Here is a 17,058-nt window from a genome sequence, read left to right as displayed (position 1 = left end):
GGTCTCCAGTTCTCTTTTGACATCTATGGAGAGGCCTGGGAAGCTCGCTGCTTTGTGGAACAGTCTTGCCCTACCCGGATAGGGGAGGGGCTGCGACCAAGCTGTGAACCACCACCAGAGAACTCTCCAGAAAGATGAGCGCTTCTACACTAATATTGCCTGCCCTGTCCCCTCGCTGCACTGCCCACTCCACAGCTTTAGACTGTCCACAAGGAGCCATTGTCCTTGGGTAGAGCTTCCACCTTGGCTGCCTAGAACTCAGTACTCATCATCATCATCAGCATCCTGTGTGTGTGCGTGTGAGTGCGCGCGCTTGTGCACGCGTGCATGAGGGGTGCAGATGCACACGTGCTGCAGTGTGCCTGTGGGGACCAGAATATAATTCTGGGGAATTGGTTCTCTCCTTCCACCCCAAGCCTCTAAAGTTCAACCCCAGTGGCTCCCTCTTCATGGGTTCTGGGATGGCACAGAACACATGGGACATAATGGGAGAGGTTATGGCTACCTTGGCTAGATAAGGGTCCCGGTTTTAACAAGGCCATTTTAGGGGCCTCAAAGGGCTATGGCACTGGCCCCCAGCCTGAGCACCCCAAGGGCCCACCTGGCTCTTTCACTCAGAAACATGCACTCATTTTCATCATTTCTACGAGATTCCCTGGGGTCTCATCCATCTCTGCAGCCCACATTGACAAAGGGCCCCAGGCTTCATCTCAAACCCCGAACTCATGTCACTTACCCTCACCCAGTGCGTAGCGGATACGGGTGTCCCAGGCACACATGGCCTCATGGCTATCGAAGCCCAGCATGACAGCCTGCGACAGACAGATGATGGCCAGAGTGTGGGCCAGGCCCTCATAGGGCAGGGCAGGTTCCAGGCCACAGATGTCCTCCAGGGTGAGACTGCTGCGCTCCCGCAGGCCCTTGGTGCGTTCACACCTGTCCTTGTACACCAGCATCAGCAGACAGTCTGTCCAGACAGGCGAGAAGCCATCAGGGTGCTATGGCCACTGTTCACTGTCACCACCCTTTACCACAGTCCCCAGAAGGCCACAGCACTGCTGGACAGAGACTAGGGCTTGAGGCTTACCACGAACAAATGACTTACCTAGACCAAAAGAGCCACAGGACAAGAGCAAGCCCAGCCTACCCCTGCTCTGGGTGTGAGGGTACCAGGTATTCATCCTGTCAGTACCCTAGGGCCCACTCCTAGCCCATGCTTCTGGCCCCCTTTTGCCCAGCCTGTGGTAATCTGGCCACAGTGCAGAGGACTGCTTCTCCACTCCCAGGTCCTCCAGAGCAGAGGCATCTCGGAATTCCACTCTGAGTGGTTCCCATCTGTCTTGGCGTTGTCCACACTGCCATTGTGCTGCACCCAGGGGTGTCATCCCCATGGGGCCTCAGGCAGATCTTCCTGGGGAAGCTGGGTATCCTGATGGAAGCCATGCTCATACCTCCCTCCCCTCTACTGCCTCAGTCAGAAGGTCCCCCCAGCTGCCAGGCTTTCACACAGCAGCACCCGGATTGCAGGATGACTACCTATGAGGAGGGTGTAGGCTCATGGGCCCAATGCAAACACCTAAATGCTTCATGTGAGGCAACCCCAAAGAGCACGTGGCGCCCAGTGAATGGATATATTGGTCTACACCAAGGAGAGGATGGAGAATGCCCCACGAGGACCACAGAGCAAAGCCTCTGACCTCTGAAAGCAAGACATTTTTGCAAACAGTCTCAGCAAACCAATACGACAACCCAGATCCCAACGGGGACTCCCAGAGCCTCTGGTGTTTTCATTCCTTCCCTACCCAGAGCCTGAGAACCGGGACCATGGAGGCTGATAGTAGCTAGCTTTCCATGAGATCTACAAAGTCTCTTCCTCTGCTACCCAACAGGGACCTGCAGTGGGCAAGCAGTCGGGCAGCACACTCACCAGTAGGCACAACTGTGCACCATCTACCAAAGTAAGGAAGGGAGGGCAGAAGAGCTAGGAGCTGGCGTCCAGCCTCAGCTGCTCAGACCTTATCTCCAAAAGCAGCTAAGCCCTCAGCTTCCGGTTTGTGGATGGAGATGTGAACCCTCAATCCCTGCTCCAGCACCAGGCCTCCCCGCTGTCATGCTCCTCAACACAATGGCAAAGGACTCTTATCCCCCTGAAACTCGGGTTACAGTTAAGAGATTGTCTTAAGTCTCAGGTGAGATGTGGGACTCTGGGCGTTTAAGCAGTGTTGGGACTGAGAGAGATGGAGACTTCTGAAGTTGGACTAAATGTATTTTGTATTACAGCCCTGTCACAAGTTTGTAGGGTCAGAGACTAGAGTGTGGTGGTTTGAGTAAGAATGGTTCCCATAGGCCCAGATGTTTTAACACTTGGTCTCTAGTTGGTGGGTTACGTCTTGGAGGTGTGGTCTTGCTGGAGAAAGTATGTCATATGTCATATGTCACTGGGGGGTGGGCTTTGAGGTTGCTGTTTGTGGAGGTAGCTGTGAGCACTCAGCTTCTGCTCCAGCTCCGCCTGCCTGCCTGCTGACTTGCTCTCCACCATGACGGTGACGGGCTGTTACCCCTCTGGAATCACAGCACCAGATAAACCCTTCCTTCTGCTGAACAAACAACGAACAGGGTGGGGGCTTCCACTTACTGTCCGGGAACTTGTCCATTGTTTATAACATAAAAAGCAGGAAATCATTCCCAACCAGGGGAGAAAAACTTGCAGAAATCCACCTGCCACCTCAGGGAATCTGGCTCAGTTTCTCTCAGACACAGGTGAGGAGGGTCTAGACTCACTGCCACAAAACAAGAAGCTGGGCCCAGAGACAAGCAAACCCAACAAGGCAACAAAAACAGAATGTGTCCCCCAAAAGCATACCCAAACATACCCGAGAAATGAAAACCCAAGGGGCATACATGGGGGTCCACAAAGAAGATCATGGGAACAATGAGGATGAGCACAGCCAAGGACCTGTATGTCTCCAGTGTCGGCTGGCAGGGGCAGAGGACACGCCCTTCCTCCTGGCAACTTGTGTCTGCAGACTTGTGTCTGACACAGTAGGACCCCGCCTGTACCAATGCCATGAAGACCAAATGTGGGAAGGGGTAAAGACCCCACATGTGGTGGGTGCTTAACATGTGCTCACACATTTCCACACCACTTCCACCTGCAGCCCGCCTGGATGTCTGCTGGTCTCTGTGAGATGTGGCAGTGTGTGCCAATGCCGCCCTGGCTCCTTTCACCTCTCAGGTCCCTGGCAGGCAGGACTCCCCAGGCCCTTCCTCCCGAGAGCCCACCCTGATGGTAGTGGCATCTGAGCCAATGTCCTGCTTCTGCTGCTGCCCGCTGAGGAAGACCTTACTACCGACCCCAACCCAGTCCATACGCTGGCCCGGCCTTCAGGCCTCGGTGCTGCCGCCCTGCCGACCTGCTCAGCCCTGCCAGTGCTCACCTACAGGCCACCCCAGGCTAGCGCCCCCGACCGCGCCCCCAACCGTGCCCCTCACATCCTATTCCACCTCTGCAATGCCAGCGTCCATCAAAATCAGCACCTACGCCCTCGGCTAATTCCTTAAGTGCCAATGGTAGCTCAACCTTCACCCATGCTAGCGTAGAAGAGAGTCTGACATTCATCCGGGGACAGCCTGCTGCTTCAGGGACAGAGCTAATGCTCCCAATGATAGGATCAAGAATGGTGTCATAAACTTTTTTTTTAATACCAGACAGTAAATACCTTAGCTTTGCAGGGGCGGCAGCTCCATCACAGCCGCCCAGCTCACTAAGGCCACAATGCAGCCTGGGAAGGCTGTGGAGGCTTCTGGTGACTCCTCAGAAGCAGGTACTGAGCTGGGTATAGCCTATCTCTATGCTAGGGTAGAATTTATTCACACGTGGTGCTGAGTCTGATGTCTGATTGATTTAAAGAGCCACAAGGAAGGGCCCCATATCTGACCCTGAGACCTTATCCCTAGTGGACTGACGCCACCCCTCAATCTATCTGATCTCTGGGGACACAAAATCTCAACCTGTGCCTCAGGACACTGAGTCAGTGAGTCCCTTATGCATCTATAGGGGCTGAATGGTGGCCACTTTCAGCCTGGTGGATGTGGGGGACATCAGGCAGATGACTTAAACTGCAGATTGGGAGACAAGCTCCTTAGTTATCCTGGGGACACTGGGCACATCCTCAAGACGAGACAGAAGATGAAGCACGAGAAAGGTCATATGGTCACAGGCAGGAGGTGGGGCCATAAGGTCTAAGTCAAGGATATCCAGAGTCACAAGGAGCAAAACGAGGCAGCGAGCATCTGGCCTTGCCATGGCTTAATCTCACTCTTCTGCCCTTAGACCTGCAAAGGGATGACCACCTGATCTGGACGCTGGTTTGTGGTGCTCGGGTTTCCAAGCTGCAATTTCAGGCTTCAGGACAGTGTCTGCATTTCCAGCAGAAATAGGACAGGGTGGCATTCAAAGCTGCAGGAAGGGCTCCTAAACTGGCTGCAGAAGCCACAACTACCACCAGAGTCTTCAGCCTCTGGCAGTGGCTCCATGGGCTTGTGCACGGGGGCAACTGGATGGAGAGCTGAGAAGGGCTCCCTCGAGGCAGGCCTGAGTCACATCAGTGCTCCAGATGCCCCACCCCTACCCTACTCCACCTATTCTGTCAACCTGGACCAGTGGGGACACTGGAACATACAAGCCAACAGCTAACTATCAGCACAGTCCTATGTGAAGAAGAACAGGCAGCATTATGGTGGGCAGAGCCCTCCTGAGTGTGTGGGAGGGGGGCAGCTTAGCAGCTCCACAGGAAACAGGACAAAAGCCCAGACGTCTTTAGAGAGACCTGAAGGGTCAGGAGGATAAGAAGACCAAGTCACAGGCAGGTGAACCAGGAAGGCTTGGTGCCCAGAAGCAGCTCTAAGAGTACTGAGAACAGAAGGCTGGCCCAGCCTTGGCTACTGCATAGAGAAAAGACTCAGGATAGTGACAGCACAGCTCGAACACTCCTGTCCCATTAAGGGACACCTTGGGCCTGGGAGCACAGGAAGAAGCAGCCTCAGTACCAGCTCTCTGAACCTGCCCATCCTCCAGGCAGGAGCCACAGGACTGTCGCTAGGCTGACAGCACAGTGAAGACCAACAGATGGCTCCTGGGATGCAGTGGCAAGAGGATGCCTGGGGAGGGCTTTCAGGGATACGGCTGGGACCAGGGTCTTTCCTAGATGGATGAGGCTAAGAAGCCCATTGGATGTTGAATGGCCATGTGGGCAGGCAGCTGGAAGGCGTCTAAAGATGTAAAAATAACCATGGAGCTGACATGAGCTCACAGAGGCCTTCACAGCCAGAGCCCAGGGCCATGCAGAGGACAGGAGGGACAGGCAGAGATGAAGCTCTGCGTGGAGGGACACGCCACTGGGAAGACCAGGCCTGGAGGCTACAGGACACAGGGAGGGTGGAGCTGGGAAGCAGTAGAGTGGAGTGGCAGTGGCTGTGGGGTGGCTCTAGCCCTGGAGGTCACAGTGACCTTGGGGCAGCACCCCAGAAGTGCTGTGGATAGAGGCAAGCAGCAATTTGGGATCACCATGAGCCTGGGGATGCTTGGGGACAAGATGTGAGGCCCCAGGCCTGAAGTTTATCTTAGGAAAGATTCCGTGTCCACTGTGCCACATGGGTGAGAGAGTCTCACAGACATGGGCGTCCCCAAGAGTGTGTACAGCACAGAGCAGCCAGGGCTCAGGGCTGAGGCCCAGCCCCACCTTCTGTCCTCCCAGTCACCCTCCAGGCAGGGACCAGTCTAGAGTATCCTACTAAGGACAAAGATACTTAGGAAAGATGTGGCTCTCTGTGTCACACAGCACAAGAGTTGAACCAAACCTTGAACCCAGGTATTCCAATTCCCTGTGATGTTCCCATGAAGAGAGGGGTCTGCCTGCCATACTGCCCTGTCCCCAGCCTTGGACTGAGGTGTCGCCCCATCCCTTTGGGAAGAAGGCAGAGGTCTGTCGAACCCAAAGGCAGAGGTGCCAACTCAGGGAGGGATTGGGTCACCACCAAAGGATCTCAGTCTTACTGAAAGACATCCACCATTATCAGAGCTACCAACTTCAAAGTTAGGGTTTCCTAAGCAGAGCACTGGCTGGCATAGGACTCCATCTTCAAGGCTCCCCGTTCCTATGTGTGGGCTGGAGGCCTCTGCTGTCACCACGAGCCTGTGGGTGGGATATTCCCCTGCAGGTAGAGTCAGCTACACTCTGGCTGCCCGAGGACAGTGCTGAGCTAGGGACTGCTAGCTTTCAGGAATGGAGAGCAAGGCCCTGGAGAGAGACGGGGCATGAAACCTCCCCACCATATGTCTGGACCTTGACTTCTCTGCCAGGTCCAGGACTTGGATCCCCCCGGTAGCTTTCCTAAGCTAGGTGAAGCCCCTGACGCAGCCCACATGGGAAGCAACAGATTAGCGCCCTGTGAGGATGCTGTCCAGCTGTCTATAACCACTGCTGGGGACCCTCCATGGGCTGTCTGGAGCACCCCATCAGGAGACCACACCACTGAGAAAGAAGATAGGCTGAGAGTTGAAGTTCTGGTCTCAGTGAGCCGCTGGCCAGGACAGAACCCAGAGCACCCCCTTCCTGAAGGTCCTGCTCCGTGGGAGAACCAGAGGCACATCCTTCGCTCCCAGATCCCACACTCTGAGACAGGCTTGGGAGGAAGAACTTCATACCAGCTAGCCCTCAGGGACACCATGGCCCAGTGGATGTGCTGGGAGCTGCAACTCTTTATTCTCTTGCTTAACCACTTCCTTCCATGAGCTCATACTGCCCACCAGAGCCCTAGCACTGTGGAACACACCTCTGATCAAATGTTTTCCCCTCTTCTGCCAGCTAAACCATTCCTACAGGACAGCTACCCGTGTTGGCAGTACCTAAAGGAGTGAGGGCATGTTGGCCAAGAAGTCTTTGCCCCCCAGCCTCCTGGTCCCTCTCAACCACCTCCCATGAACCTCCACAATGGAAGTCACAATTTAAAAGCCAAGGATCCCTTGTTCTCAAGGCAAGAGAACAGGGCCTTTCCCTCCCTTCCAAATCAGATCAACGGGCGTTCAGACCACAGGTCCTCAAGGATGTAGGTGCTGGTCTCCATCTAGAGGGAGGGCAGGGGTGGGGCAGGGAAGAGCCAGTCTCCAATGGGACAAGATGGGGAGGTGGGAGGAGAAAGTCACAGTGAGGTGGCTACAGGCTTTGTAGCTCAGAAGGAGGTCACACAAAGCCCAAGAGGCAGTGGGGCAGAAAGCAGACTCAGGATGGACAGACCTAGAGAGGCAGGGCCACACCTCTCACTCTTGGTCACCCTCCAGTCACCTCTCACCCCTAACAACTTCAGAACCTCCTCTGGGGACAGCATTAATTCATGTTCCTTTGCCAGTCCCTCCACTGGGGCTTCTAGTCTGCTCCCTGCCTGGCACACGGGAAGCTCTTGGATCCCAACAGTCAGTGAGCACAACTCAGGATGCTCTTTGGGGTAGCATCTATCCCAGGAGTCTTCCCAATAACCCCTCACCAGCTATCCCAGTGTGCTTTGCACATGGGTCAGTCCATCATGGTTCCGCTCTCCGGCCACAGGTCATCAAAGCCTCTTGCCCGTTCCCATCTCCCTCCCTCCTCTGTGACCTTTACCTCTCTACAGATCCACACCCCCAAGCCTGGCAGTCTCCGGGGCCCCTTCCTCTACCCACTCTCCAGTCTTCCTCTCCCAGGAATTCCAAGGACCAGGACCCCCAGGCTCTGAGCCACAGAGTGTCCAGGCTTGAAGGACTGATGAAGACATCAACAATTTGTGGAGCCAGGGCCCCTGGGAAGCCAGCTGAGGCCAAGGCAAAAAGAGACTGACCACAAAAGCAGCTAGTACATCGCGCCACCCCCTCCTGGGAGCTAATAGACACCCAGCATCCTGGAAGTCACTCTGGCTGCCTGCACATGTGTGAGACTGCCACACACACACACACACACACACACGCCCCCACCCAACTTCCCTTACAGACCCCTGGGTGCCTGGGCCAGCTCCAAAGCACCTGTCTCCTGAAACAGCTGCAGTTCCAGGCTAAAGCTGCCGAATTGCCCTGGCTCCTTGCTGGCCCTCTCTATACAGAGGCCACAGACCCTGGTACCAGTCTCTCTTCCCAGAAGTGTGTCTCTCCCAAACAAATTAGAAGTCAATTTTATAGGACACAAAAGTAGGACTCTTTCTACTCTTGCCCTACCTGAGATGGTGGGATTGGGGAAGGGTGGCACTGCCTGGAATGCAACTTGGGAACTCCTGATGCAAGTATTTTCATCATGGGGACACCTATGTCCCATGACACAATATGGGGTCTGCCCCGCGCTTCACGGGGAGGCCGCAGTCCCTCTGGGTCTCTGCTGGTCCAGGAAAGGGATTGGACCACCCAGGAGCTGGAACCCCCTAACTCCATACCCCAGACTAAATTGGGGCTGTGTTGCGGGTGTCCAGATCCCAGGGTCCCGGCGCCGAAACGGCTGCGACTCTCCGGTTACCGCCGCGGGGCCGGGTTTCAGCGGCTCCCCCGCGGCTATTTCGGGCTAGCTGGCACCTCGGCCACGCGCAGCAGGGCCCGCAGGGTCCCGCCGGCTCGCCGCAACCCGCCCCCCGCCGGCCCAGCCGCTCACCTGCCACCGGCGATGGCTTGCGCAGCACCAGCCACCTACTCTTCCACTGCGGAGACAGGACAGCGTGAGAGGCCGCCCGCGCGCGCCTGCCCCGCGCCCCCGCCCCCACCCGCGCGCGCCCCCGCCCTGCGCCCCCGCGGCGCCCCAACCTTCTTGCCGTCCCGCAGCTTGACCTGGCCCTCCACCAGCGCTGCCTCGGTCATCTTCTGTCATGGTTCCCGCCGCCCGCCGCGCCCTCTCCACGCGCCCGGGCGCCCAAGCCCAGGGTCACTTTCAAAATAGCTCCGGGAGGGCCCAGGGCTGCGCCAGGAGGGCGGGCCCGGCGGCGTGGCGGGCGGGGCGCAGCGACGACAGCGGGACCTGAATGCGGGGGAGACTGGGCGGGGTGCCCCAGGGCCACAATCTTTAAGACCCTGACAAAGTGCAAGCCAATAGATGGTAGTGGGTTTGGGCAGCCTCTGCACCCAACTGGCTGCCAGCCGGCACTGCTCCTGCCAGGCCTCGGGACCACTACACAAGACCATCTGAAGCAGCCTCTCAGGGAAAGAAACTCAGTCTAGCAGGGGATGGAAGTTGGGACAGTGGCAGTTTCCCAGAGAGAAGGTAACTGTCCCAAGACAGCCCCCCTGGAAGGCTCTGTGAACATGTGCCTGCCTGCTCAGTCTCTTTTAGTTTGGCTTCAATGGCTTCATCCTTTGTGACTGCCCCTCCCATCCAGGAGGCACCCTTGATGACAGACCAACCTAGAACAGCCCTGGCCGAGGCCATTCCCCAGCCCCTAGGTCTTCTCCACCACCAAAGGTAGCCATTCTCTGAGCAGACAGAGGAGGTGGGTGCATCCACTCTTTAGGTCTGGCAGAACAGACCTCTGTGCAGGTGGCTGCCAGGACCGGGGTCACTGTGTCACCTCATTGCCCCATGTCTCCCTGGCTGGTCTCTCCCCTTCTGAAAGCCAGCTTGCACCAGTCTTGAAGCATGGAGGGCCTAGTAGCCCCCTGCCCAGCCAACTGGCCTCTGAGCCCCTGAATTTCTGCTCCTCAGCCTGTTGCTCAGGCTAGGGTCGATTAAGGTTTCTATGAGCTTTCTATGGCCACCCTAAGTTACCGTGGAGGTTAAGTGCTTTGTCAAGCCTATGTCATGGGTTCCCCAGATGTAAGTTCACCTTAAGCCCCATGTCCTAGGAGCACCTCAGGAGAGAGCAGTCACAGGTGGGAACTGACTGCCCCCAACAAGATCAACTCAGACACGCAATGAAGCCCTGTGTGTTTGCCCGTTCCAGTTCCCAACCCCAAGGAGCTGTAGTCCAGCCAGAAAGGGGTTAAAGGCCAAACTATATTCCACTCGCGTGCGCGGTAGACATTAGTCTTCATCCCATCCCGCACAGATTCCTATCTGCTCCGTGGAGAGAAGCTGAGGGTCAGAGTAGCGTGAGGACTCATGGCCACATGCAATGACCCCAGAGCAGTAGTTGACCTGGGAGCCCTTGCCGCAGTCCCTCCAGGGAATCTGGAGGACAAAGCGAAAGTGGACCATACAGCTGATTTGAATGTTTTCCTCATGTCTTGCTGTGGCCTGATGCAGGGAGGGAGGATGCCTCCATCCATCACACGCGCAACACCCCAGGGCCTTCCGCAGAGCAGTTGCTGGCCACAGAGCCCCATTCATACTCCCCACACGTTGAAAGCCCCTGGGGACTGGCTCCGACAGCCGGTATGGAGTCAGTTGGGGGTTGTAGCTATGGCCACATCCTCCAGCCCAGAAGCCTGGCACTTGCTCTTCCCTGCAGGGAGGGGCCCCGTCCTGCCGCATTCCAAGCGCTGGCCTTGGCCCAAACCCCAGCCACGCCTGGCAGCTGCACCTGCTCCCACACTGGCCCCGGAAATGCGGGCGCCATGGGGATAGACAGCTTCCTTCTCCCACTCCACATGACCCAGGGGACAGCACTGTGGTCACCAGGCCTGCTGAAAGGTAGGAAGAACTATCTGCCCAGTAGAGGAGGAGGTGGTCTGGCCAAGAATTCTGTGTCAACGACCTTCTTTGTGCCTCGGGTTCCCCAGATGTTATAGCCAGAGTGTAACAGAGTATAGCATGATGAAACTATCTCTGGCCACTAAAGGATGGTTAGCTGACCAAAAGGAAGACAAGCCTCTTGAGGAATCGGGGTGACATCTGGGAAGAGCAGGATGACGGGAAGGCAGTCACGTGTAAGGCAGGATGACACTCAACTCCACACCCCTGCCTGGCACCACTGCACTCTAGATACTGCAGTACTTTAAGGACGCTTACAGCTGTGGTCATAGCTTCACCCCTGTCTGAGTTCCCATCCACAGTGCTGCAGCTAAACTGCCATGACCTCGCTATGCCGCTGTTTCATCAGTGGCTCTGCAGCCAGACCTCTATGAGATACTGTACTTGCCACTTGCCAGGCAAGAGCATGCACATCATCGTGTGGCCTGAGCTTCCTGTTGCAACCTGGGTTTGTTACCATTGCCAGGGGTGACTGTATATGCAAGAGGCTCTCACATGGGAGGCTGGGACCAGGTGGCCTGCTGGCTTGGCATCTCTAGGTAACTGGAAATGCTGGGCAGACACACGCTTACAGGCTATGGCAGGCACCAAGCCCCATGTCCACCTCCACTGGGTGAAACAGTACAGATGACTCCAAGCAGTGGAAAGTGGAGAGAAGTGGCGGCCACGTCTGAGCCCAGCCTTTAGATGCACTATGCTACCATGCAAATATTTGTCACTAGTCACATGATAAGAGGAAGGGTATTATGGACTGGATATCCTCCCATCCCCAGCTCCTCCATCATTTGCTGACAGTCTCACGCCCATGTGACCATGGAGCCTCTAAGAGGGTATTTAAGGTAAATGAGATCATACATGGGGACCATAATCTGATAGGACAGGTGTCCTTATAGAATGACAAAGAGATCCCAAAGAGTGCTTTCTCCTCTGCACACAGGAAAAGTCACAGAAGGATACAGCAAAGAGGCAGCTGTCTATACACTGGAAGGAATTGGGAGCTGAATTTGATGGCCCCTTGATTATGGACTTCCAGCCTCTTAAACTATATATATTTTCCCCCTCCAGGAAACAAACTTATTTAGTGTGCTGCAAAGAAAACAGGCATGGCAGTAACAGAAAAGGAAGAGCTGCCTGCTTAGATGTCTGTTCTTTTATGTGCTACTCTGTCAGGACAACTGCTGTCCTTGAGACCTGGAGTGGCTCCCCAGGATCAAAGCCTTGGTCCTGTCTCCTATTGCTATTGGGAAGTAGTGGGACCTTTAAGAGGAGGGGCCTGAGAAGGGCCTTCAGAGCCTGACAGGGCACACCAGGAGGGCACCAGCAGGACCCCAGGTTATTCCCCTTTCTCTTTAGTGTCCTAGTCTTCAAGCCAGTGGATTGCTTTGCTGCAACCTTCTGCTGCAAGCTCAAGGGAAATGAGGCCAAGCATGAGCTAAGCTTCAAAACTGAGCCCAAGACCCTTCTTTCTCTATAAGCTGAGTTCAGATCATTAATGACAGCCTTTGAGTGAGAGCAATAGAGATAACCAACGCCAGGGGCAGCAGAGTAAGAAAGCAGCTGTGCTGGGGTTGGAGCGTGCTCCCCTATGATCACCCTTTAGGAATGTAATACTCAAATTCCTGAGTTAATGGCATTTGGAGTGGTGGGGCGGGGCTAATTAGGATTAGTGTGATCATGGGAACAGGACTCCTTGGTGGACTTAGTGGCTTTACAAGAAGAGGAGGAGCCGGGCGGTGGTGGCGCACGCCTTTAATCCCAGCACTTGGGAGGCAGAGGCAGGTGGATCTCTGCGAGTTTGAGACCAGCCTGGTCTACAAGAGCTAGTTCCAGGACAGGCTCCAAAACCACAGAGAAACCCTGTCTCGAAAAACCAAAAAAAAAAAAAAAAAAAAAAAAGAAGAGGAGGAGCTCTATCCCACCCTGTGATGTCCGATGTCCGAGGCCACATTCCACTGCAGCATAAGGCCTCAGCAGAGACCCACCAGACGCCAGAGCCACACGCCGGGGCTTCCAGCCTCCAGAACTGTGAGCCAAGTGACCTCTTCATAAATTATCCCGTCTCACTTATTCCACTACAGCAACACGAAATGACCTCAGACCCCTGCAAACAACTCCTTCCTTAAACCCCTTAAAACGTGGCCATGCGCCCCTCTCACTCATAGATGGACGTCTTCTCCGCTCTCTAAGTCAGGCTTACTTTGACTAAAGGAAAACAGAGGAGAGCTCACATCCACGTCCCCTTTTGTAGTATTGCCTCTGTTGTGTGAACAAGTTTGAGACAACTTGCCGGGTGATGAGATTCAGTGTCCTCCCACCCTGGGCTCCAGCCGATAGCCATCCATTCTTAACAACCCACTGATAAGTCCACAGCCTACACCCTGGAGACCCCAGGTCAGCACAGAGAACTCACCCTGCAGAGCTTAGCCCAGGTTATCAACCCTAAGAACTGTGAACTAAATAAACAGAGTGGCTTCTTGCCACTGAGTTCTGAGTTCATGTGTGGTATAGAAAAGGCTTTCTGAAGTAATTGGTTATCAGTGGAGGACACCAAGATGGGTGGATCTCCGGAAAACTGGAGAGATGAAACCCAAATCCCTGAATCACTGTGGGAACTCTATGGGAACATAGAAGCAGAAGGTGATGATCTCACCTCTACATGTATGCCTAGCGCTTCATACCAAGATCAGACAGCTTAGAATGCATCAGGGCAGGGCGTAACCCACAAAACAGTAAAAGTCACAGCAGACTGCTCAATGGGAGCAATGAAAGACAGGAGCCAGTGGTAGGGTTTCCGAATGATGGAGAGTAACTTCAGATTCAGAGAGTAACAATTGTAACTCGGTGGTAAAAAGAATCCCATTGCCATGGCCAAATGGGTCCCTCAAAGTCCATGTGCTAGAACCTAACCCTCAAATTTCCATGATTCTGACATCTGGAGGTAGAAGGTAGTTGGAGATAAATTAGGTCACAAGGATGGGGCTCTTTAATAAGATCAGTGGTCTATAAGAAGAAGGGAGACCTGAGTCAGCAGGTTGCTCTGTCTCCCCATGTGATGTCCTGCTCCATGCTACAATGTAGCGCAAGGCCTCAGCAGATGCCAGCACCACAGCTTTGAACTCCCAACCTCTGGTCTTTGTAATTTAGCGAGTGTCATCATTAACCTCAACTGTAACGTCAGCTAGGAAGAGGGAACCTCAATCGAAGAACTACCCAGATTAGACTGGTGTGTGACCATGCCTTGAGGCATTTTCATAATTACTAATTGATACAGGAGGCCCCAGCGCAACACGGGCGGTGCCAACCCTAGGCAGATGAGTCCGAGTTGCATAAGCAAGTTAACTGAGCAAGCAAGGGGGCAGGCCAGTAAGCGGACTTCGTTCATGGTTTCTGTTACATTCCCTTGCCTTGAGATCCTACACTGGGTTATCTCAATGACGGACGGCAATCTGAAAAAATGGAACGAACCTATTCCGTCCGAAGTTGGCTTTGGTCAGGGTCTATCCCAGCCACTAGGACAGCTGCTTTCAGTGTTCAGTTATAGCAACAGAAAGTGAACGGAAACGTCTGCGTACAATTCCGTGGCCATAAAAGTGAGATTTAGACAAACTTGCTGCTGGTTTCTTCAGCTCTTAGTTGACATGGGGCTCATCTTCACTGTTGACTGGATTTGGAATCACCGAGGAGATGCACCTCTGGCCATGTCTGTGAGTCCTTTTCCAGAGTCAGCTTGACTACATCTGGGATTAACTGGAATCCAGAAATCGAGGGCACACCTGTGAGGGATTTTTTGCTTGAAGTAGGTGGACCCACTTCTACTCTGGGTCTTCATGCAGGAAACAAATGCCTTTGATCTGGACCTTGAGGCAGGAAGATCCATTTTTAATCTGGGTCACATTTTCTGCTGGAAGCTTAAGGACATGGAAGAAAGAAGCTCATGCTCTTTGCCTGCTTGCTCTCGCCTTGCCAGCAAGTCCATTCCTTCACCTGCATTAGAGTCTATTTCGGGGATTCCAGCATCTGCTAAGATCAGCTGAGACATCCAGCTTGGTGGACTGGACAGTTATGAGACTCTTGGACTTTCTGTTCACAGCCAACCATTGTTGGATTAGCAGGTCTGCAGCCTGTAAATCACTCTAATAAATCTCCTTTATATGTGTGTGTGTGTGCGTGTATATATGTGTATATATGTGTGTACATATATATATTCTATAAGTTCTGTTATTCTAGAGACCCCTGATCAATATACCCACCCTGAATATGGCCAGCAGCATTCCATGGGTTGAGGTTCCAGACTGAATAAAAAGAACAAAGGAAGGGCTGAAAGGATGGTTAAGAGCATGGGCTCTTCTGTCAGAGGACCCAGATTCAATTTCCAGCACCCACATGGTAGCCAATGAGCATCTGTAACTCCAATCCCTGGGGATCGAATGCCCTTTCTTGGCACCAGGCATATACATACACAGTGCACAGACACAGATGTAGAAAAAAACGCTCATACACATAAAAATGAAAAGAAAATAATAAAATAAAAGAAGAAAATGAACTGAGTGCCATCATTCTCTCTCTGCTCTCGAGTGTGGACTCAGTGCCACCAGCTGCCTCAGCTCCCAGCACCACAGCTTCCTGCCATGGTGGACTATACAGCAATGAGCTGTGAGCCAGAGAGCATCCTCCCCTCTTTAGCTCACTTGCTTCCACCGGGCCTATTGTCACAGCTGCAAGAAAATGATACAGTTAACTTAGAATCTAAATTTTGGAAAATACAGGCTTCAGAATAAAGAATATCCTCCAGCTAGTCCTAGAATGGTTTAAAACCACAAATCAGGAGATAGCGCCCTAAAGAAAATTCCAGATTATAAATGCATTCTACCAGCTCCCAGAGAGCAGATCATCCCAAGCGTGTCTAGACTCTCAGAGAATTTTGAAGAAAGAAGGAATGCTTGAGAACTTACTGTGTGAGTCTAGAAAACAGTCATTTAAAGGAGATAAGAAAAATGATGGGCAGATTCCACACATAGACATAAATAAATCCAAAGTAGTAAACAACAGAAGCGGGAATATGTCTGCCACGTCCCAATGGGCTGGTCCCCGGGTAGTACCAATACAAGACATGGTCAAGATGAGGGGACCAAGGATGGCGCAGCAGTCCCGGATGGCTATGGAAGGGAGCAGGTCCATACACCTGGGGTCATTATCCTTGGTTTATAGGCTCATCTCTCCCCAGATCCACACACACTCGCCCACCTGTGAGTACCTGTGTCCTGTCCTTCTCCTGTGCTGACCCCAGGCACACTGAGCTAGGGCTGTCACCCAGGAAAATCTCAATCAGCTCACCAGCTCCGCTGGCTCTTAGTGGACTTAAAGGTCACTATTTTTGAACATCACACAGATGGGGACTTGCTGTCCCTCTGCTTCCATGGAGCAAACTGGACCAGAAGACCAATATCAGCAAGCAGCTGGCCACCGGGCTTCTGTTGCCTGGGTAGAACACACTGTCTTGTCTGACTACGTCATCCAGATTTCTGTTCTCAATTATCCAGGACCCAGAACTGAGGGCTTGGCAGAGGCTGGGTCCTTCTAACCAGGAAGACCGCACTGGGAGAGGGCCCCGTTGGACCAGTCCCCCCAGAGTCTCACAGGGTGTCACGAGAGTGGGATGAGGGTCATCCACAGAACCTCCTGGTTCTTCAGGTAGCAGTAGAAGGGTTCACTGGTGGAGAGTGAGCCCCCAGGCTGAGCACTTGAGGCTTTCTGGGAGGGTTAGGGTAAAAGCGTCACCTAGACTGAACAGACTCTCGATGGGGCATGGCGAGACCCTGCTGCCGCTGCAGGGGGAGAGTAAGGTCACCGAGGGAGGACAGGCATGGGAAAACTTGGTCCCAGCTAGAGACACTGAATGAGGTGCTCTCTGCTGCCCCACGCAAGCCACAGGGTCAGGAACCACATGCTTGGTCTCAGTCTGACTGTGCCTGCTTTGGGCGCCCATAGGGACAGCAGGCCTCGGACCCACCCTAACCTGTTTCCCTTACCTGCCCAGCTTGCTTTCCAGCACCTTGGTGCCCTTCCACAACTGGTCATGAATTTCCCTGCTAGAGACTCTGAAGACCCTTGAGACATACCCAGCGCCTCCCACAGTCCACGGGCTCAGGGAATCTGTCCTCTGCTCCCCCACCATACTGCCCACTGTCTCTGGCCCCAGAGATGGAATAAGCTAGCTCCATGTCCTGCCTGGATGGAGCAAGCCTGGCTCCCATGTGCTTAGTACTAGCAGTGGCCATGCGTGGGCCCTGCTCCTCGGGTCTCCCTCAGAGCTGCCACAGCTGATAGCAAACTGTTGGCAGGCTGCCATCTTGAAGCTAGGTGC

General features: G+C 54.0%; 1 protein-coding gene across 1 annotated transcript in view; it reads right to left on the bottom strand.

Moving 5' to 3' along the window:
• The window catches only part of Dok7 (docking protein 7), a 32,735-nt gene extending 23,804 nt beyond the window's left edge, over positions 1 to 8,931 (bottom strand). The window contains exons 1-3 of the mRNA XM_057771923.1: positions 8,816 to 8,931; positions 8,667 to 8,712; positions 737 to 967 (exon numbers count right to left, since the gene is read on the bottom strand). Coding sequence (XP_057627906.1) covers positions 737 to 967; positions 8,667 to 8,712; positions 8,816 to 8,869 — 331 coding nt within the window. The 5' untranslated portion in view covers positions 8,870 to 8,931. The remainder of the gene's footprint in view (positions 1 to 736; positions 968 to 8,666; positions 8,713 to 8,815) is intronic.
• Positions 8,932 to 17,058: the final 8,127 nt, after the last annotated feature.

This window comes from Chionomys nivalis, chromosome 6 (genome assembly GCF_950005125.1).
Source record: "Chionomys nivalis chromosome 6, mChiNiv1.1, whole genome shotgun sequence".
Lineage (NCBI taxonomy): Eukaryota > Metazoa > Chordata > Mammalia > Rodentia > Cricetidae > Chionomys > Chionomys nivalis.
This window is presented reverse-complemented; position numbering and strand designations above follow the sequence as displayed.